At 37.2% G+C, this 22,063-nt stretch overlaps 1 protein-coding gene across 5 annotated transcripts in view; it reads right to left on the bottom strand.

Moving 5' to 3' along the window:
• The window catches only part of IFT88 (intraflagellar transport 88), a 149,215-nt gene that overhangs the window by 88,279 nt on the left and 38,873 nt on the right, over positions 1 to 22,063 (bottom strand). For all 5 annotated transcript variants that reach the window (XM_036106633.2, XM_078070594.1, XM_078070592.1 and 2 more), the window contains 3 exons: positions 19,838 to 20,069; positions 18,188 to 18,258; positions 11,279 to 11,365 (listed from right to left, as the gene is read on the bottom strand). In XM_036106633.2, coding sequence (XP_035962526.2) covers positions 11,279 to 11,365; positions 18,188 to 18,258; positions 19,838 to 20,069 — 390 coding nt within the window. The remainder of the gene's footprint in view (positions 1 to 11,278; positions 11,366 to 18,187; positions 18,259 to 19,837; positions 20,070 to 22,063) is intronic.

Here is a 22,063-nt window from a genome sequence, read left to right on the forward strand (position 1 = left end):
GATTTTTAAAAATTCCCTGATGAGGGGCACCTGGCTGGCTCAGTCATTAAGCATCTGCCTTCGGCTCAGGTCATGATCCCAGGGTCCTGGGTTCAAGCCCCGCATCGGGCTTCCTGCTCGGTGGGAAGCCTGCTTCTCCCTCTCCCACTCCCCCTGCTTGTGTTCCCTCTCTTGCTGTGTTTCTGTCAAATAAATAAATAAAATCCTAAAAAAAAAAATTCCCTGATGATTTTAATATGCAGCCAAGGCTGATAACACTGGTAAAAAGTTAGAGAATGGTATACATGAGAATCATGTTGGTGGGGGGAGGGTGAAAATATACAAACACGGGGCGTCTGGGTGGCTCCATTGGCTGGGTGTCTGCCTTTGGCTTAGGTCATGGTCCTGGAGTCCGGGGATCGAGTCCCACATCGGGCTCCCTGCTCAGCAGGGAGTCTGCTTCTCCCTCTGACCCTCCCCCCTCGTGCTCTCTCTCTCTCTCAGACAAATTAATAATAATAATAATAATAATAATAAAAATAAATACAAACGCTTGCTCTCTATCTCAGAACCCTAACTCAGATATATTGGAGGCGGGGTGGGGGGGGGGACCTACTCACTGTTCTTTTAATAAGCTCACAGTGTAATTCCAATGAATTACATTGTTTAAAAGTCACTGGCATAGTAAATGTTCTGAATACAAATGCTTGCCCTCAATCTCAGAACCCTAACTCAGATATATTGCAGGGGGGGGACCTACTCACTGTTCTTTTAATAAGCTCACAGTGTAATTCCAATGAATTACATTGTTTAAAAGTCACTGGCATAGTAAATGTTCTGACCTTAACTATGTATTTGTCCTTAGTGAAGCCAATACATTTTTCAGCACTCATTTCTCTCAGCTATAAAAAGGCCATGATTTCATACCTATCTCACTGAGACAAAGTATATAACAGTGTTAATCAAGAATCCAAAGTAGCTGTGCTCCATAAATTGAAGCTGAAGTAAAAAAAATTTTTGCCACAATTTAGGATGTGAATGATACTATACCAGGCCTGAGCTATACACTCATTGAAAACTGCCCCAGAGAGAAGGAAACAAAATTAATGACCCTGTCTTTAGTAAAAATATATAAAATTTCTGGCTTTATAATTAACTTACTAATAATATTAGTCAGCTTTGAGAGCTAGATATTGGCATAGTCCAGATTTCAAACAGGCTGAAATATTATTCAACAGTGAACAAAACAACTAGCAATCACTTTTTTAAAATAGTACCATTAATGCCATTAAAAAATTTAGCCTCAAAAAACTAGGTCTGAGCGAATAGAACTGCCGATAGGTGTAAGTGAAACAGAAGACTCTGTATTGATTCGTCTTAATGAAGTCACTTAAATATTATGAAATGGAACAGAAATCAGGTAAGCTTAGTTTAAATGTTTTTTTGTTTGTTTAATTTCAAGTCCTGAACACTCTCTAAACATTGAACAGATGTTATTTATATCTTATAAAGCCTCTTCTTTAATATTCTACAAAGAACAAGACATATGACGAAATTAGACACAGATAAAGTATGACACCTATAAATAACTATTATGGGATGATCTCCTATATATAAAGTATTTTCTTTTTTTTTTTTTTTTAAGATTTTATTTATTTGTCAGAGAAAGAGAGAGAGAGAGCACAGGCAAGGGGAGCAGCAGGCAAAGGGAGAAGCAGGTTCCCCGCCGGGCCCGATGCTGGACTCGATTCCAGGACCCCGGGATCGTGACCTGAGCTGAAGGCAGACGCTTAACCGACTGAGCCACCCAGGCATCCCATACAAAGTATTTTCTAACCACAGTCAGAAGCTATGATGTTGACTCTAAAGATCACTGTCCTCCATTTAAAATATACATACATACATATACAAATGCATAGTTTTTTTATGTATATAACCACATAAAATGTACACACATATGCATATGTTTATATGCATACACATATATATTGCAGTTTCTGAAAAATATTATGTAAGATTTATGAATATCAAACATCTTTCTTCAAAGTTACTAGAAACAGGCTTTCATGTAACCTGAGATCTGGCAAATTTTTTAAAAAACTGCCGAGTTCTATCTAGGGAAATGAATGCCTACCTAGTTAACACATAAGGAAATAAGACTTACTACGTTTTAGGTTACGAATGAAATCTTAAAAATACCTATGGATTATAACATAGTTATGATATCACTATGCACATCACTATGCTCTTTGGCTAAAACTAATATTTATACTGGGTAACATTAAAAATACTGAGTCAGGGGCGCCTGGGTGGCTCAGTCGTTGGGCGTCTGCCTTTGGCTCAGGTCATGATCCTAGGTTCCTGGGATTGAGCCCCACACTGGGCTCCCTGCTCCGCGGGAAGCCTGCTTCTCCCTCTCCCACTCCCCCTGCTTGTGTTCCCTCTCTCGCTGTCTCTCTCTCCGTCAAATAAATAAATAAAATATTAAAAAAAAAAACTGAGTTGGAGGAGTGATGCCAGAAAAATGGTGGTATAGGAATTTCTAGTACTTGTAGCCTCCCCAAAAATCAATTTTAAGAACTATCCATGCATGAAAATACTTTACAAGAGCTAAGGATTCTAGGTGAGGGATTATAGCACCTGGGTGAAGATCAGATGTAAGAAAAGACACATTAAGGAGGACAGATAGATTCATAGACCCCTTTCATCTTTCCTCTGAGCCCAGACAGCTCATCATGGAGAGAGAAAGACTCTCTCTAAGAGAAGCTGAGTAAAGTTAAGTGTCTGACTTCACTGCAGACTCCAGTTCAGCCCACCCCAACACCAGGCTGACTCTCAATGCCCTTGGTGGCTCCCTAGCAGGCTCTTATGAACCCAGGCTCCTGTCCACCCTGTTACGTGTAGTTTTCTACATCGTCAGGTGGCTCCTAGGCATCAGGCTCCACAGATAGTACCTGTGAACCAAGGCCACCAGCTCACCCCAGTGCCTGTTGGCTCCAGTGGCCATAGGTGGCTCCTGCAAACCTAGGTCCATGGCCCAACGGGCAAAGCAGGCTCCAGTGGTTCCAGACAACCTCTAGGTTCCCAGCAAGCTCCCATGAACCCAGGCTCCTGACACATCCTGGCATCAGCCAGCTCCCAGGCAACAACTTTGACCCTACAAAAAAGATAAGATGACAGGGCCCAGAGACAGGATGACTACTGTATACCCAAGCTTTTGACCCACTTCAGCACCAGGCTAGCTACTGTAGCCCCAAATCCCAAGTACCAGGTCAGCCCCCAGGTTCAAGGCAAGCTCCCACAGACCCATATTCTTGGTCCACCCAAGTGCCATAATGACCCCTGCAAATCTAATCTCCATGACATCTCCTGAGGACTCCAGGATACAGGCCAACTCCTGTAGTCCTAGACTCCAGGTTGGCTCTCACAAAACCAGGCTTCCAGCCTATCTCAGTACCAGACCAACCTCTGTGGACCTAGATGCTAGGCCCACCCCAGGGGTCCCCAATGCCTGGTTGGTGCCTGGAAACCTAGGATCCAGGTCTGCCCACACAGACCAAGGTCCCAAGCCCATCACCCCAGATTTAAGTACCAAGCACACCCCAGTGAACCTAGGCTTTAGCTCCACCCTGTGACCTAGACACCAGACTGGTCCCCGTGTACTCAAGCACTAGGCCTGCCTACCTACTAACCCAGGCACCAGACCTGTCCACTTGAGTACTCCACCAGATGGTCCACCCAGAATCTCTGGACAGGCTGACTGGTAAAGGGCTTTGCTTCATAAAGCCAGTCTGTAAAGGCTAGAAGAGGTGCCTACTTCCTCAAATATACAGATACCAACACAAGGACACAAGAATCATGAATAATCAATAAAATATATAACCACCAAAGGAAACTAATGAAATTCTAATGACTGACTCTAAAAAAATGGAAATCTATGAACTGTCTGACAAAGAATTTAGAATAATCCTCTTTAAAAAGTTTAGTCAAAAAAAAAAAGTTTAGTCAACTTTAAGAAAACAGACAACTAAATAAAATTAGGAAAACACCACATGAATAAATTGAGAAGTTCCACAAAGAAATAGAAACCATTAAAAAAAAAAAGCAGAAATCCTAGAGTTGAAAAACACAATGACTAAACTGAAGAATTCATAAAAAGCTTCAACAACAGACCTGACCAAGCAAAAGAAAGATATAGTGAATTATAAGCCAGATCATTTGAAATTATCTAGTCAGAAGAGCAGAAAAATAAAAGAATGAAAGAAGCCTATGTGAATTATGGGGTATCATCAAAAGAAACAATCTACCCATTATTGGAGTCCCAGGAGAAGAAAGAGAGAAGGGAGCAGAAAGCCTATTTAAGGAATAATGGTTGAGAATCCCAAATCTGGTGAGAAATCTAGACATCCAAGTTTATGGAGCTAATAGGTAACCCCAAAACTTCAACACAAAACAAGCTTCTCTAAGACACATTATAGTAAAACTGTCTAAAGTAAAAGATAGAGAATTTTAAAATCAGCAAGAAAAAAAAGTTCCTCACATATAAAGGAACCCCCATAAGACTATCATCAGATATCTAATCAGAAACCTTGCAGGCCTGAAGAGAGTGGGATGATATATTCAAAGCACTCAAAGAAAAAAGCTGCCAACCAAGAACACTTTACCTAGCAAAGTTTCCTTTCAGAAATGAAAGAGAGAGACTTTCCCAAAAGACAAAAACTGAGGGAATTCATCCCCACTAAACCTGCCTTACAAGAAATGCTGAAAGGAGTTTAAGACGAAATGAAAGGATGCTAATTAGTAATATGAAAACATATGAAGGGGCGCCTGGGTGGCTCAGTCGTTAAGCGTCTGCCTTCGGCTCAGGTCATGATTCCAGGTCCTGGGATCGAGCCGCGCATCGGGCTCCCTGCTCGGCAGGAAGCCTGCTTCTCCCTCTCCCACTCCCACTGCTCGTATTCCCTCTCTTGCTGTGTCTCTCTCTGTCAAATAAATAAATAAAATCTTTAAAAAAAAAAAAAATATGAAAACATATGAAAATATAACACATATTGTTAACAGTATGTTAACTAGCCAAATTCAGAATACTGTAATATTATAATATGGAGGTATGTTAATCACTTAACTCAAAAGGATAAAGGACAAAGGTATTAAAAATAACAATAGCTACAATAATGTTAGTGGGTACACAATATTTAAAAAGTTAAATACACAATATAAAAAGAGGTAAAATTATGGGGAGTGTAAAAGAGTATGCAAAGCTGTCATTAGCTTGAGGCTATTATAACAATAAAATATTTTATATAAACAAAAATCTACAGTAGATACACAAGAGGCAGAGCAAAGGGAATCAAAGCATACCACTATGGAAAATCATCAATTCACAAAGAAAAACAGTGAAAGAGAAAGAAGAAACAAGGGAACTACAAAACAGCGAGAAAATAATAAGATGACATTAATACCTATCAGTGATAATTAATTAACTACTAAAATTAATAATTACCTATCAATAGCCTTATCCATCAATAATTACTTTAAGTGTAATTGGATTAAATTCTCCAATTAAAGCACAGAGTGTCTCAATGCATTAAAAACAAGTCCCAACCATACAAGAGACTCACTTCAGCTTTAAGGACACACATAGGCTCAAAGTGAAGGGATAGAAAACTACTGAACAGTGAATCGGTCAACCAAGAAATCAAAGAGGTAATAAAAAAATACACAGAAACAAATAATAATGAAAATCCAATGATCCAAAATCTTTTGGATGCAGCAAAAGTGGTTCTAAGAGGGAATATTATGAAAAATTATATGCCAACAAATTGGACAGCCTAGAAGAAATCAACAAATTTCTAGAAACATATAACCTCCCAAAGCTGAATCAGGAAGAAAAAGAAAATTTGAACAGCCCAGGATCATATATATGGTTTCAGTGGTAAATTCTAAGCCAATCCTTCTCAAACTCTCCAAAACACTGAAGCAGAAAACTCCCAAACTTATTTTATGAGGCCAACATTACCCAATACCAAAGCTAGGTAAGAACATTACAACAAAAGAAAACTACAGGCCAATATCCCTGATGAATATTTATATACAAACATCCTCAACAAAATACAAGCAAACTGAACTCAACAGCACATTAAAAGGATCATACACCATAATCAAGTGAGATTTATCACTGGAATGCAAAAATGGTTCAATATAAGCAAATCACTAACTGTGGTACAGCACATTAATAGAATGAAAGATAAAAATCATATGATCATCTCAATAGATGTAAATTTAACAATCATTCATGAGAAAAAGTCTCAACAAAAAGAGAAGACGTGAGTGTTGGAGAAAAGGGAACCCTTGTGTACTGTAGGTGAAAATGTAAACTGGTACAGCCACTGTGGAAAACAGTATGGAAATTCCTCAAAAAATTAAAAAGAGAACTACCATAAGATCCAGCAATTCCACTTCTGGGTATATAGCCACAGGAAATGAAATCTCTAACCCAAAGAGATATTTGTACCCCACATTCATTATAGCACTCTTCATAAAAACTAAGAAATGTAAACAATCTAAGTGTCCAGAACAGATGAATGGATAAAGAAAATGTGACACACATAGACACAGACACAGACACACACACACACACACACACACACACACACACGTACGCATGCACACACACAGAGGAGTATTATTTAGCCATAAAACAAAGGAAATCCTGCCTTTTGAGACATGAATGGACTTCAAGGGCATTATGCTATGTGAAATAAGTCAGACAGAGGAAGGACAAACACTGCATATTCTCACTCATATGTAGAACCTAAAATAAAAATAGAGAGTAGAATGGTGATACCAGGGGCTGGGAGGTGGGGGAGACAGGGAGATGTTGGTTAAAGGGCACAAATTTTCAGGAATAAAATAAATAAATTTTGGGACTGTGACACCATTAACAAAATGGTGACTATAATTAACAATTCTGTATTATATACTTGAAAGTTGTTAAACAAGTAAATCTTAAATCTTATAAGCACAATTTTACACAAGCTCACAGAAGTTCATTTATCTTCCAGTTTTAGCTGCAAAAAAAAAATCTTATAAGCACAATTTTAAAAAGGTAATTATGTGAGGGGATGGAGGTGTTATAACCTTACTGTGATAATTGTTTTGTCATATATATATATATAAAACCACCACCCTGTACACCTTAAATCTGCATATATTATATGTCAATAATATCTCAATAAATCTGGAAAAAATAAAGGGGAAAAGTGCTGAGCTTGGATAAAACAAAATGTGAGGGTAAATCCAGAACCTCAGTAAAAGAATGGGTCTTCTTCGATTCCTTCTTTCATTATATCAGTATCCACACCAAAAATCTCTTGAAATCTATCTTTAACATAAATGCGAATACATTTACTTTCATATTTCATGGTAGCTGTTTGTGAACATTTCTTAAGTGAACCTACCATTTTTCTAATACAAGGCTTCATTTAACAATAGAAACATATTCAAGTAAAAACATATACCTAGGTAAAAGTAAAATGATACATGAGTAGAACCATCTAGTCTGGCTTGATCTTAAGTCTCATATGACAAAAGCAATGCCTTTTGATAAGTTAAAATGTCAAGTTAGTGGAAAATGTCAGTCAAACTGACCGGTTGGCATTTGATAATGTTCAAAATTTCACTCAATTTCTAGGGTGCAAAGACAAAATTATAATCATATTTTTGAAAAGGTAAAAACATTAAAAACTAATATGTATGCCTAGTAAACATTAAGAGAATTCAGGTTAGATTTAATAATAGTAAAACAGGGGCGCCTGGGTGGCTCAGTCGTTAAGCATCTGCCTTTGGCTCAGGTCATGATCCCAGTGTCCTGGGATCGAGCCCCGCATCGGGCTCCCTGCTCTGCGGGAAGCCTGCTTCTCCCTCTCCCGCTCCCCCTGCTTGTGTTCCCTCCTTTGCTGTGTCTCTCTCTGTCAAATAAATAAATAAAATCTTTAAAATAAATAAATAAATAATAGTAAAACAAATAATATGTACTATTCAGCATAATTAAAGATAAATAAACAGAGTTCATTTATCTTGAGGTGGTTGTCCCCCAGATCAAGGAAAACTTTGGTTACAACCACAGTTTGGTCCCCACAAAAAGGGATACAGTGATTCTGTTGTACTATAACACTGGTCAAAACACGAGTACTGTGTACATATATAGGGACACATTTTAAGGGACTCATTTATAAACTAGGCAGGCAACTAGTCAGGTAGAAAACCAGTCATTCTAGAAAAACACACCATATCTGAAATGAGTAAAGAAACTGGAACTGTTTGTCTGAAAAGAGAAAAAACTCTAAGAAAGTCCTTCCATCACTATTGGCACTAACTGGCAAAATTTCTGATTCAAAACAGCAGCGGACCTATGCATTTATCTCCCATTCCTACCTACATGAGCAAATACAACTTCTAGAAGAATGAGAAAGTGCTGGCTTATAAAGCAGAGAAAAGGAAATGACACCAAGAAAGCAGCAACAGAGAGAGCTTCCTGCCCCCACTGAATCCAGGTGAGACTGCGGTTCAGGGATGGCAAGTGAGGGACTGAGCTGAGAACATGGCTGAATTCAGGTGCCTGCCTGCAGGGCTCTTATGGAATCCCTGAGCGCTCCATCTCTGTGTGCAGCAAAGGCCCACAGACTCCCCTTATCCAGACAACCAGAGACAACGAAAATGCTCTTGTAAATACAAAATAATTAAATGGAAGGATTGGATGAGAAAGTCAAGAAAGTCTCCCAGAAAGCAAAGTTAGAGATGGAAAATATGAGAAAGATAAGTGACAAGAAAGCCCCAAACCCAATTGATAGAAATTTGTAAGTAGAGAAGGAAATAAATTATCAAGGAAATAATATAACACTGTTTCCCCAAATTGAAAGGAAACAATATACTACAAATTGAGAGGTCTACTGAGTGCTTAGGAGGAAGACAGGAAAAAAGACAAACTTAAACATACCACTGTGAAATGTCAGAATAACACAGCTACAGAGGAAATTCTAAAAATCATCAGAAAGAAAACACAGGTCACCCACAAATAATAAAGATAAGCCTAGTATTAGACTTCTAATCTGCAACAGTGTTAGCTAACAATGAAGAAATGCTTTTAAACTTCTAAAAGAAAGTTACAATTTAGGGGCGCCTGGGTGGCTCAGTTGGTTAAGCAACTGCCTTCGGCTCAGGTCATGATCCCGGAGCCCCGGGATCGAGTCCCACATCGGGCTCCCTGCTCAGCAGGGAGTCTGCTTCTCCCTCTGACCCTCCTCCCTCTCATGCTCTCTGTCTCTCATTCTCTCTCTCGCAAATAAATAAAATCTTAAAAAAAAAAAAAAAAAAGAAAGTTACAATTTAGAATTTTAAATTTTTTACATCATAAAACAAATGACCAATCAGGAATGAGAATAGCATTACACGTTTACAGACATGCACAGAAAGATCTTAAAGGGGTTAATTAAGGATGAAATCAAGGAAAAAATAACTATTTTTTAATAAACAAGAAACAAGAAAAAAAGATCCAAACCAGGAGAGAAATGGCAGTAATCACCAAGATGACATTTAACACCAGGCCAAGACGGCAACCATCATATGGAAACTGAAGCAGAGATATTCTGTAAGGGAGAACTCCAAAAAAAACTTGAGTCTGCAACAGAAGCAAAAAATGCAAAAAAAGAGAGCCAAGCAACTGGAAATACCAACAAACACAAAACATCTTGGATCAACTGTGAAGCCTCCCATACAAATTAAACCAGGGAGACAGTGTATTCCAAGAAACAGAATGGACTCCAAGGAATAAACAGAATGGGTAAGCATCTGAAAGATGGTAAGAATACAACAAAGAAAACAGAAGTTATGTCTAGCAAGAAGAAACATGAAAGGTACATAGAAAACAAGAAAACAAAACAAAACCCAACCTCATAGCTACAGAGAACAGACTGTTGGTTGCCAGCAGTGGGGGCAGGGAGGGGGTGAAATGGATGAAGGGGATCAAAAGGTACAAACTTCTAGTTATAAAATAAATAAGACATGGGATGTAATGTACAGTATGATCATGGTTAATAATACAGTATTGCGGGGCACCTGGGTGGCTCAGTTGTTAAGCGTCTGCCTTCAGCTCAGGTCATGATCCCAGTGTCCTGGGATCGAGCCCCGCATCGGGCTCCCTGCTTGGTGGGAAGCCTGCTTCTCCCTCTCCCACCCCTGCTGCCTGTGTTCCTTTCTCTCGCTGTGTCTCTCCTCTGTCAAATAAATAAATAAAATCTTAAAAAAAAACAACAACAGTATTGCATGTTTGAAAGTTGCTAAGATATATCTTAAAAGTTCTCATCACAAGAAAAAAATTTGTAACTATGTATGGTGACAAATGTTAGACTTATTGTGATCATTTTGCAATATATATAAGTATTAAATCATTTGTTGTATACCTGAAACTGATATAATGTTATGTGTAAATTCTATTTCAATAAAAAAACAAAAATGAAAGAAAGAAACGAATATAGTAACTCTTCTGTACTTGACTTTGTAACTATGTACATGTATCTTGGATTTTTAAAATTCTATAATGTACCATATAGAAGAGGTCATAGATTCAGTCTATGTTTGCTTGAAAGATCACAGAAAAAGTTCCATGAGAGGCAATTTTGGGTTCAATACAAAGAAGATTTTTCTAACCCTTAAAGATGTTTAGAAATAAAACAAATGAGTTGAATACCAGAAGACTCCAAGCAGAAATTAAATGGCCACCTATATGGGACGCTACAAAGGGGATTCCTGTACTGGGTGGAAGTAAGAAAGAAATTCACTACTCACTCAACAAACGATCTAAGATTTTTCCAACTCTAATAAAACTCTTCACTTCTGTTTAGGAAGTACATTACATCAGGAGACAACAGCCCCTTTAGGTGTGAGAGCTATTCCTGAGGATAGAAAGTTTTAGTACTACTGACAAACTTTAGGTAGAAAAGAAAAAAATGAGAAAAGATACAGTAAAATGAAAAAGGATACAGGTTGGGTTTATATAGTGGAATTATGTATCCTTATATCGAATGGTAGCACACTTGCCTTAGTATTTAAGAAATGACATAAGCAATAAGAAAAAGACAGAACTTTTAGAATGCCCTATATTGATTTTACCATATAATATTACTTCCTGATAAGTAGAAATCAATATTCATAATTACTTTTCTAATAAAAGTTTAAATCAATAAAAGTATAAATTATGAAAACAACATATCCATCCAGTTATACTGAATTTCTCTCTTACCAGTCATAACCTACAGCAAAAGATGTTTCAATTACAGGAGCAATGAGTTTTGCGGCTGTCATGATGTATTTTTCTGCCATGGCCTTCCTATATCAAACAAACAAAAAAGTTTTATTGAGACATTTGGTATAAAGAGTTTGGATTTAAAAAAAAAAAAAAAAAGTTTGGATTTTTTTTTTAAGTATAAACATTACCTATCAAAGCTAACATACCATAAAAGTCTACTAAATGGTGGACAGCTACACTAGAAATCTGTCCGTAAGTCAGGTTGACAACCATGGCTAGGAAATGGGATTAGCAAGCCATAACTGCCTTCTGGATCATCTCTTTCTTTTCAATGCAGGCTGACAAATGGAAGAAGAAACACTGGACGAACATAATAAAAAACCGATTTTAAAACAAAACAAAGAAAGAAACACTGGAGAAACACAAAGCTCTGCAGCTGCAGTTACATAACCTGCACTGTCTGTGGACATGAAAGGAAAGGGTAAAAATGACCATTGAAGAAGAGTGTGCGGGAAACAGTAAAACTGAATTACTACGTGTCTCCATAGGTTTGTCTAATCTGTACCTTTCCTATAAATGGAATCATGAATATATAGTCTTTTGTGACTGACTTCTTTCACTTATCATCGTAATGTTTTCAGGGTTTGTATGTACTGTGGCATATATTGCTATGTCATTTCTTTTTATGGCTAAATAATATTCCAGTATATGGACAGACCATATATTATTTATCCATTCATCAGCTGTGGGCATCTGGGTTGTTTCCACTTTTTGGATATTATGAGTGCTACTGCTATGAACATTTGTGTATGTTATTGTGTGGACATACGCTCTAATTTCTCTGGGAGAAACTGCTGGGTTAAGTATGAGGAACCTTTGTTGAGGAACCTTTGAAGGAACTTCCGAACTGTTTTCCAAAGTGGCTATACCATTCTACATTCCTGCTACCAGCTTACAAGATTTCAGTTTCTCCACATCCTCACCAACAGCTGTTATTATCTGTCTTCCTGATTACAGTCATACAAGTGGGTGTGAAGTGGTATCTCGCGGTTTTGAGTTGCATTTTCCTAAGAAGTATAGAACTTAAGCATCTTTTCATGTGCTTAATGGGCATTCACTTATCTATTTTGAAGAAATGTCTCTTCAGATCCTTTGTATGCTTTTAATTGGCCTTTTTATTAACTGGCCTTTTTATTACTGAATTGGAAGAGTTCTTTACATACTGGAGAAATAAATCCATCTTGGATACATGGTTTGCAAATATTTTCTCCCATTCAGTGGACTGTCTTTTCACTTTCTTGATAGTGTCTTTTGAAGAACGAAAGTTTTTAATTGTGATGAAGTCCAATTTACCTATTTTTTTTTTCTTTTGGTGTGCTTTTGGTATCATATCTAAGAAGTCACTGCCTAATACAAGATCAATAATACTGTTGTTTTTTTTCCTAAGAATTTATAGTTCTAAGCTCTTACAGTTAGGTCTATGATCCATTATTTATTTATTTATTTTTATTTAATTGACAGAGAGAGAGACAGTGAGAGGGAACACAAGCAGGGCGAGTGGGAGAGGAAGAACCGGGCTTCCCGCCAAGCAGGGAGCCCAATGTGGGGCTCGATCCCAGGACCCTGGGATCATGACCTGAGCTGAAACAGTCGCTTAACCGACTGAGCCACCCAGGCATCCCCTATGATCCATTTTGAAGTAACTTTTGTGTATGGTATGAGAGAGACCCAATTTCATTCTTTTGCATGAGGATATCCAATTGTCCCAGCAGCATTTGTTGAAAAGACTATCTTTTCTCCAACAAATTGTCCTGGCACTTTTATTAATTATAAATGTAAAACTTTATTTCTGGACCCTCAATCCCATTCCAATGATTTCTAGGTCTATCTTTATGCTACTAGCATGAAGTACTACCACACTTGATTGGTGTAGTTTTGTAGTGTGAGCCCTCCAATTTTGCTCTTCTTTTTTCAATATTGTTTTGGCTATTTTGGATCCCTTAGATTTCCATATGAATTTTAGGATCAACTTGTCACTTTCTAAAAAACCACTGCTGGGATTTTGATATGGATCACATTGCATCTATAAAATAATTTGGGGAGCACCGCCATCTTAACATTAAGTGCCTATCCATAAAAATGTGATGTCTTCCCATTTACTTAGCATATCCTTCAGTAATGTTTTATACTTTTCAGAGTATAAGTTTTACATTTCATTTGTTAAACTTATTCCTTAATTATTTTTTATGCTACTGTAAATGTAATTATGAATTTCATTTTGGATAGTACATTGGTAGTGTATAGTATATTTCTTAGTATTGATTCCTATATATCGATCTCTTACTCTGCAAGCTTGCTGAACTTATTAGTTGTAATTGCTTTTTAGTGGATTCTAAAATTTTATGTAGGATATTCCACATACAAGATCATGTGGTCTGTAAACAGAGATAATTTTGCTTCTTCCTTTCTAACCTGGATGTCTCTTACTTCCTTTTTTGCCTAATTTCCATGGTAGGACCCCAAGTGCAATGTTGAAGTAGTGACAGGAATATCCTTGTATTGTTCCTGCTCTAAGGGGGGAACCATTCAGTCTTTTGTCATTAAGTATGTCAAACTGGGTTTTTCATAAATGTCCTTTATCAGATTGAGGAAGTTCCTTTCTACTCCTAGCCTGTTGAGGTTTTTTTGCTTGTTTACCATAAAAGCATATTGGATTTTGCCAAAAAAAATTTCTTTGTTTTATAATGAGATGATGATGTGGTTTTGTCCTGCATTCTGTTGATATTCTCTTTTATACTTACCGGTTTTTACAGAGTAAACCAATTTTGCATTCCTAGAATAAATCCCACTTGGTCATGGTACACAATTCCTTTTATATTTTGTGATTTTGGTTTACTAGTATTTTCTTTAGGATTTTTGCATCTATATTTGTAAGATATTGATCTATTGTCCCCACCCTCCCTTTTTGGTACTTTTTTTTTTTTTTTTAAGATTCTACCCATTTACTTGACAGAGAGACAGAGCCAGAGAGCACAAGCGGAGGGAATGGCAGAGGAGAGGGAGAAGCGGGCTCCGCACCGAGCAGTGAGCCCGACACGGAGCTCGATCCCAGATCCCCGGGACCATGACCTGAGCCGAAGGCAGATGCTGAACCATCTGAGCCACCCAGGTGCCCCGTACTGTCTGTCTTGTTTTGGTATCAGGGGAATACCAGCCTCATAAAATGAACTATTTTCTGGAAGAAGTTGTGTAGAATTGATGTTAATTCTTTTTTAAACATCTGCTAGGAATCTCTAGTAAAACCATATGGGCCTGGAGATTTCTTTTTCAGGTGGTTTAAAATTACAAATTAAATTTCTTTAATATTTATAGGGCTATTCAAATGATCTATTTCACATCGGGTGAGTTGTGGTCATTTGTGTTTTTCAAGAAAGTGGTCCATTTTGTCTAAGTTGTCAATTTTGTGGGTGTAGGGTTGTTTGTAGTGTTCCCTTATTATCCTTCTGATGTCTACAGAGTCTGTAGTGATAGCTCCTGTTTTGTTCCTGATACTGGCAATCTGTGTCTTTTTTGTCAGTTTTGCTATAAGTTTATTAATTTTATTCATCTATTCAAAAAATCAGCTCTGTGTTTCACTTATGTTTCTTTCTTTTCAATGTCAATGATTTCTATTTATTATTTCTTCCTTTGGCTGCTTTTGCTTTTCTTTTTCTAGTTTATTATCTGGGAGCTTAGGTTATTAAGACTTCCACTATCATTCTAATTGCTTTCCCTTAAGTGTTGTTTTTCACTGCCTCCTTTCAAGACTTTGTCTTTAATTTTCAGAAGTTTAATCATGATGTATCTTCACATGGATTTCCTTGGGTTTATTCTCTTTGGTATTTATTCAGTTTCTTGTATTGTATATTTATTTATCTTGCCAAATTGGGGAGCTGCCAGCCATTATTTCTAAATTTAGTCCAATCTCTTTCTCCTAAGACACTGATGACACAAATTGTAGATCTTTTGTTATAGTCCCAGATGTCACTTAGGCTCTGTTCATTTCTGGTTTTACTCTATTTTCTCTCTGTTGTTCAGATTGAGTAATTTCCATTTTCCATATTCCAGTTACCTGAATCTTTCCATAACCCGTTTATTTTCCTGTTGAGCCCACCCACTAATGTTCATAATCACTTGCTGAAGCATTTTTATCATGGTTGCTTTAAAATTTGTCAGATAACTCTGACATCTCTGTCATGTCAGTGTTGGCATATATTGATTGGATTTTTCTTTTGGTTTGAAATCATCCTGGTTCTTGGTATGACAAGTATTCTTGATCAAAACTTGGGACATTTCTGCATTATAATACTCCAAATTTTTAAAAAAAACTTCTGTTTCAGCTGGCTTTTTTGACACCGCTCCACCAGGGAAGAAGAGATACCACCTCATTATCATCAGATAATAGATGTCTAGGTACCCAACACGACCTCCTTTGATAACCAAGGTGAAAAGAAGTCCTTGTTTCTGCTGGGTGGGGCAGGAGTTCCTGCTTCTACCATGGTCCCTCCGGACACCACAGTGTGGTGGCTTTGTTATCACTGAATGATGATGAAAGTTCTGACTCTCCATTATTTTCTCTGACACCGGGAGAGAGGGGCAGTGCCTCATTACTGCCACATGGAGTGGAATCCCAGGATCTCCATGTGCCATCTGTTGACACCACAGAGTGGTGGGACTCATTAAGGGCCTGTCAGATTAAAGTCCTGGCTCCCTACTTGGACTTTTGGGGTATGGGTGTCTCTTTATAGACTTATCAGGGTGGAAAGCTAGGCTCCCATTTGACTTTTGCTGGCATACATGGCAGTGGGGCCATAGTGTGTGTGTGTGCGTGTGTGTGTGTGTGTGGTATTTATCTCAAAGTTTTCAGTCTTGTTAGCCTACTCCTTTCCTTGTCCTTTGGCTAGAGAAAGCAGGCTTTTCTTGGGGCTTTTGTTTTTTTAAATACAACCATTGTCATTTTCTGATTGCCAGCTTCTTCAGCTCCAAGTTTGGGAAACATGAGGGGAACTCACTGCCATGTTGTTCCTCAGATCCTGAGGTCCCTTGCTGATCTGCCCTATTTTCTCCACCTTTCTTCTTATATTTGTTTTATATAGAACTTCCAGGGTTTTTATTTGTACTTAGTGGGAAGAATGGGGAAAACTATGTCTACTCCACCTTCCCAGAAGTATTCTTTTTTTTTTTTTTTTTAAGATTTTATTTATTTATTTGACAGAGAGAGACACAGCGTGAGAGGGAACACAAGTAGGGGGAGTGGGAGAGGGAGAAGCAGGCTCCCCGCTGAGCAGGGAGCCCGATGCGGGGCTTGATCCCAGGACCCCGGCGGGATCATGACCTGAGCCAAAGGCAGTCGCTTAACCGACTGAGCCACTCAGGCGCCCCAGAAGTATTCTTAATATTAAACTAATTTCTAAAAATTAAGGACCTTCTATACATATAATGAAATATTATTCATCCTTAAAAAGGAAGGAAATCCTGTCACATGCCACAACATGGATGAACCTTGAGGGCATTATGATAAACATAATAAGCCAGTCACAAATACTGCAATTCCATTTATATGAGGTAAATAAAGTCAATTCATAGCGACAGAAAGTAGAATGGTAGTTGCCAGGTGTTGGAAGCAGGGCCTAGAGAGTTGTTCAATGGGTAGAATTGCAATTTGAGAAGATACAGAGTTCTGGGGTGAAACAGGTGAAGGGGATTAAGAGTAAACTTATCATGATGAGCACTGACTAATGTATAGGATTGTACATCTGAAATTAATATAACTTTAATGACACTGGAATTAAAAATGAATAAATAAATAGAATTAGCATTAGCATATGACCCAACACTTACACAGACACACACACGAGTTCTGAAGACTGGTTATAAAACAATGTTAATGCACATAACATTACCAAACCATGAAGTCTTTTTTTTTTTTTTTAAAGGTTTTATTTATTTGACAGAGAGAGCACAAGCAGAGGGAGAGAGAGGGAGAAGCAGGTTCCCTGCTGAGCAAGGAGCCTGATGTGGGACTCAATCCCAGGACCCTGGGATCATGACCTCGGCCGAAGGCAGCCACTTAACTGACTGAGCCACCCCCAAACCATGAAGTCTTATGCACCATAATTAAGATGGCAAATTTTATGTTATGTATATTTTACCACAATTAAAATAATTAAGGGCCCTCTATCATGTGCTATACTCCTAATACATATACAATAAATATTAGCACTTTCAGACCATACTTGGCAGAGACTAGGTACCATATTGGAGGAAGGAAGAAATAAGAACAATTTTGTCTTTGGGAGATGAAATATAATTGGAAGCTGGGCAAAAATACATAAAAATATAATTTTTTTAAATAAAAGTAATATAGGAGTGCCTGGGTGGCTCAGACGGTTAAGGGTCTGCCTTTGGCTCAGGTCATGATCCCAGGGTCCTGGGATCGAGCCCCACATCAGGGCTCCCTGCTCCACGGGAAGCCTGCTTCTCCCTCTTCCACTCCCCCTGCTTGTGCTCCCTCTCTCACTGTGTCTCTGTCAAATAAATAAATAAAATCTTAAAAAAAAAAAAAATTAAATAAATAAGTAAATAAAGTAATATAAGCAAAGTTCTAATATTGCACCAAATGCAGAGGGAAAGCAGATTACAAGAAAATAGTAAGAGCTACTGAGTAAGAATAACTGGGGTCAGCCTGAGAACTTTGATTATCTTGAAGGTGAAAAGAGAATCTAGTACTGTATAGAAATGGTGAAACAATAGCCTTATTGGAGAAATATACTGAATATAACAAGTTTTGAGAGAAATAATCAGAATGTACATTCAACTTTTTTACAAAAATTAAACCTATATTACTAAGGCACAAAATATTACCTTTCACGTTCCATTTGCCTTAGATGATCATTTTTTATAGCTTCAATCACCAAGTTGGTGTGTGGATCATCCTGGGAAAATAAAATTGGAAAAAAAAATGATGAATTCAGAAGTAAATACCAAGAACTTGGATTTCTAATCAACCTCACCACTAAGTAGTTACATAAAATGGAGAGTAAGTTAATCTTTCTAAACTATTTTCCCTCATTTCTTCTCATTTTCTTCTCATTTCTGATTACCAATTACATTCTCCTTGAACAAACAGATTCTGAGCAACTGATAAAAGGTCAGACTGGATAGAATAGGACCAAGTACACAGAAGTTGTGTGATATTATAAACTCTAAACTTAAATATAAATGCTTTAATGATCATCAAATTCTTTAGTAATCAATATCTCTACTCTCTATTAAAAATACAGATGATTTTTTCACAAGGTATTTTTTCTTAATATGAAAATAATATATAGTAGTTAATGTTTACTTAGCACTTACTATGTTCCAGGTACTGTTTTAAGCATTTCACATACATTACCTCATTTAATCCTCACAACCCTATAAGGTAGATTTTTTTTTTTTTAATTTATTTATTTGACAGAGAGATAGCACAAGTAGGCAGAGCAGCAGGCAGAGCGAAAGGGAGAAGCAGGCTCTCTGCTGAGCAGGGAGCCCGATGCAGGGCTCGATCCCAGGACCCTGGGATCATGACCTGAGCTGAAGGTAACCGCTTAACCGACTGAGCCACCCAGGCGCCCCTATAAGGTAGATTATTATAATGAGTCTTATATTATGTATAAAGGAACTGAGGCATAAGAAGAGTAAGTACTGAGTGATGAAGCCAACCACTATGCTGTAATACCCTTATAATCTATTAAGAAAATCTGTTAAGTTCAATTTATGAAATTGGCATTATTAAACCATTTTGACCTATAAATACAGGCAATTTCATATGATTTGGCTTAATATGAAATAATATAGCAGTATACCAATACTTTATATGTAAAAACCTGAAAAATATTTTAAAAGCAGTAAGAAAAATTATCTCACTGCCTGGAAACTATTTCTATTTTGGTGTATTTCCTTCCAGTTTATGTTCATGTATGGGTGTGTGTATATCTTTTTTTTTTTTTTCCACTTGGTTTTTCACTTAACATTGTACAGTATTTCCTCCTTAGGGCTCTGAAAATATGACTTTTGTATTTTGCTTCACTCTATGCATAAGGATAAGGAATTCTTCTTTTCATTTTTGATCTATTTAGTACACATAGTTTTAGTTTCCTCTGTTAAACAATGACTGATAAAAAACCAGAAAAAAAAAAAAAAGGCTTTAGGGGTTCCTTCGTCAAGATATTTTTCTTAAAGAATGGCATGTAATCTTGTATTTTGTAAGATTTTCTCTTTTTTCACTAAAATTGTAAAGTTGATCTTTAACCATAAGCTCTAGCCCTATTTCAACAGAGTCCCATTCTCAACCTAATTTAAATAACAAATGAAACTGATAAAAGCACATTAATTAAATTTAATTAATTAAAACATATTAATATAGGGCTAGGAGAAACCTAAAAAGTCATCCATTCCAACTTTTTCATTCCTAGAAACAGAAAAGCATGGATAACTAGTAGCTGGCTACACAGCAATCTTCTTCATACTCACACTTGGTGAAATATATTTATCATCTTCATCAATTTCTAAGGGAACAGCAATCAATTTTTGGAATGCCTTCTTCATTTTGTCTCGATCTCCAACAGCAAAGTAACTAAGAATTAGGTTGAAGCCTGCCTTCAGATTTGGGGCCATACTCATGATGTGCTCAAATGAATTAATGGCATCTGAATACTGACCAGTTTTTATAAATGTAACACCAATGTTCTGCATGATTTTAATCCTAAAGAAAAACAAACACGGATAAGCTTTAAAAGCCTCAATTCTTTAGTATGGTAATCAAGACATTCCACAGATAATTTCCTTCTTTTCTTTCCCACATTTTATTTTGTCTTGCTAAAGCTTTATTGAGGTTTAACTTACATAAAATTCACTTGTTTTAAGTACACAATTCAGTGAGCACTGCTATATCTCCACAGCTGTGAAACTATAACCACATTCCTATTTTAAATCATCTCCATTACCCTAAAAAGAAAATCTGTGCCCATTAGCAGTCACTCCCCATTCTCACCTCCTGCCCTAGGCAATCATTAACCTACTTTCTGTCTCCCTGGATTTGCTTTTTCTAGGCATTGCATATAAGTGGGGTGATATATAGTATATCATATCTGGCTTCTTTCAATTAGCATAATCTTTTGAAGGTTCCTCCATTGTACAGCATGTATCAGTACTCTATTCCTTTTATATTTCCAAATAGTATTCCACAGTATGAATATACCATATTTTATTTATTCATTGCCTGCTTGACAGACATTTGATTGTTTCCACTTTGAGGCTATTGTGAATAATGCTATGAACATTCACACACAATCCTTTGTGACAGCATGTTTTCATTTCTCTTGGGTATATACCTGGGAGTGGGATTGCTGGTCCACTGGTAAATTTGTGTTTAACTTTTTTTTTTTTTAAGATTTATTTATTTGACAGAGACATAGCAAGAGAAGGAACACAAGCAGGGGGCGTGGGAGAGGGAGAAGCAGGCTTCCTGCAGAGCAGGGAGCCCGACACAGGGCTCGATCCCAGGACGCTGGGATCATGACCTGAGCGGAAGGCAGACGCTTAACAACTGAGCCACCCAGGCGCCCCTCTGTTTAACTTTTTAAAAAACTGCCAAATTATTTTCCAAACTGGCTGTACCATTTGATATGCCCAATGTATGAGGTTTCCAATTTCTCTACATGCTCTTCAGTACTTATTTTCAGTCATTTGATTAGAGCCATTATAATGGATGTGATCCCATCTTATTTCTAACCACTCAACATAATACCTCGGCTTCAACTAAATTCATTTATTCATAATTCTCTGATCAGATCACAAATACTGTTATTTCCTTGACTCATCTCAATTTTCCCTTTGTCTGGAATATTACCCTTTCTCCCTTCATCACGTAAGTAACCTATCGTAAGTACACCTCCTTCATAAAGCCTTTCTTGACCATTCTTGTTCTTAATAATCTCTCAACTAAGTCCCTCAACTTAGTTACTATAGCACCTCTTGATTATTGATAATTAAGCACTTGACATAAACTAATTAAGCACTTGACATAAACTATCTAATATTATTATCTTTTTCTACAATGCTCAAAGTCTTGGCCTCAACTGAGTTAAAAGTGCCTAAGGGCACTTGTGTCCTAGGAGCTAAATATTTCCCAATGATAATGATACATTACTAAAAAACAAATGGTCACTAAAGGTGGCATTCACAAATAAATTAACTTTCACAGAGGAATTGTACTAAGCCTAAGGAAAAGTATACTCAGTAAATATCCTGGAAATCTTCTATGATATCAAGGTCATTACCAGACCATAAGGTAATTTACTGTTTCTGCTCTTGAAATATTGTATGAATAGAAAATATTCCAGCTTCCTCCTCCTCTCCCCTCTTCTAAGATTCAAATGTAATCCCTTCCTTAATTATTTCATTCTCAATCTACAGCAAGAATATAAGGCGTTCCTGATTTCTAGCCTATAGGAATTAAGACACTCTAAAGTCTGTTATGTTCTAAACTGCTGTTTTGATTTTATGTTGGCAGTGACTTTTATTTGCTGCTAATGGCCTGCTAGGTTATCCCTTATATAGGCCAATTAGCTTTGTTTTATTTCAATTGATTACATATTTTGTCTCTAACCTTTAACTTGTCATTATATAAATGTGTGCAAGTAGTCAGTAGGGGAACGCACCAAAATACTACAGATACAACATAAATCTAACACCTCA

This window comes from Halichoerus grypus, chromosome 4 (assembly GCF_964656455.1).
Source record: "Halichoerus grypus chromosome 4, mHalGry1.hap1.1, whole genome shotgun sequence".
Lineage (NCBI taxonomy): Eukaryota > Metazoa > Chordata > Mammalia > Carnivora > Phocidae > Halichoerus > Halichoerus grypus.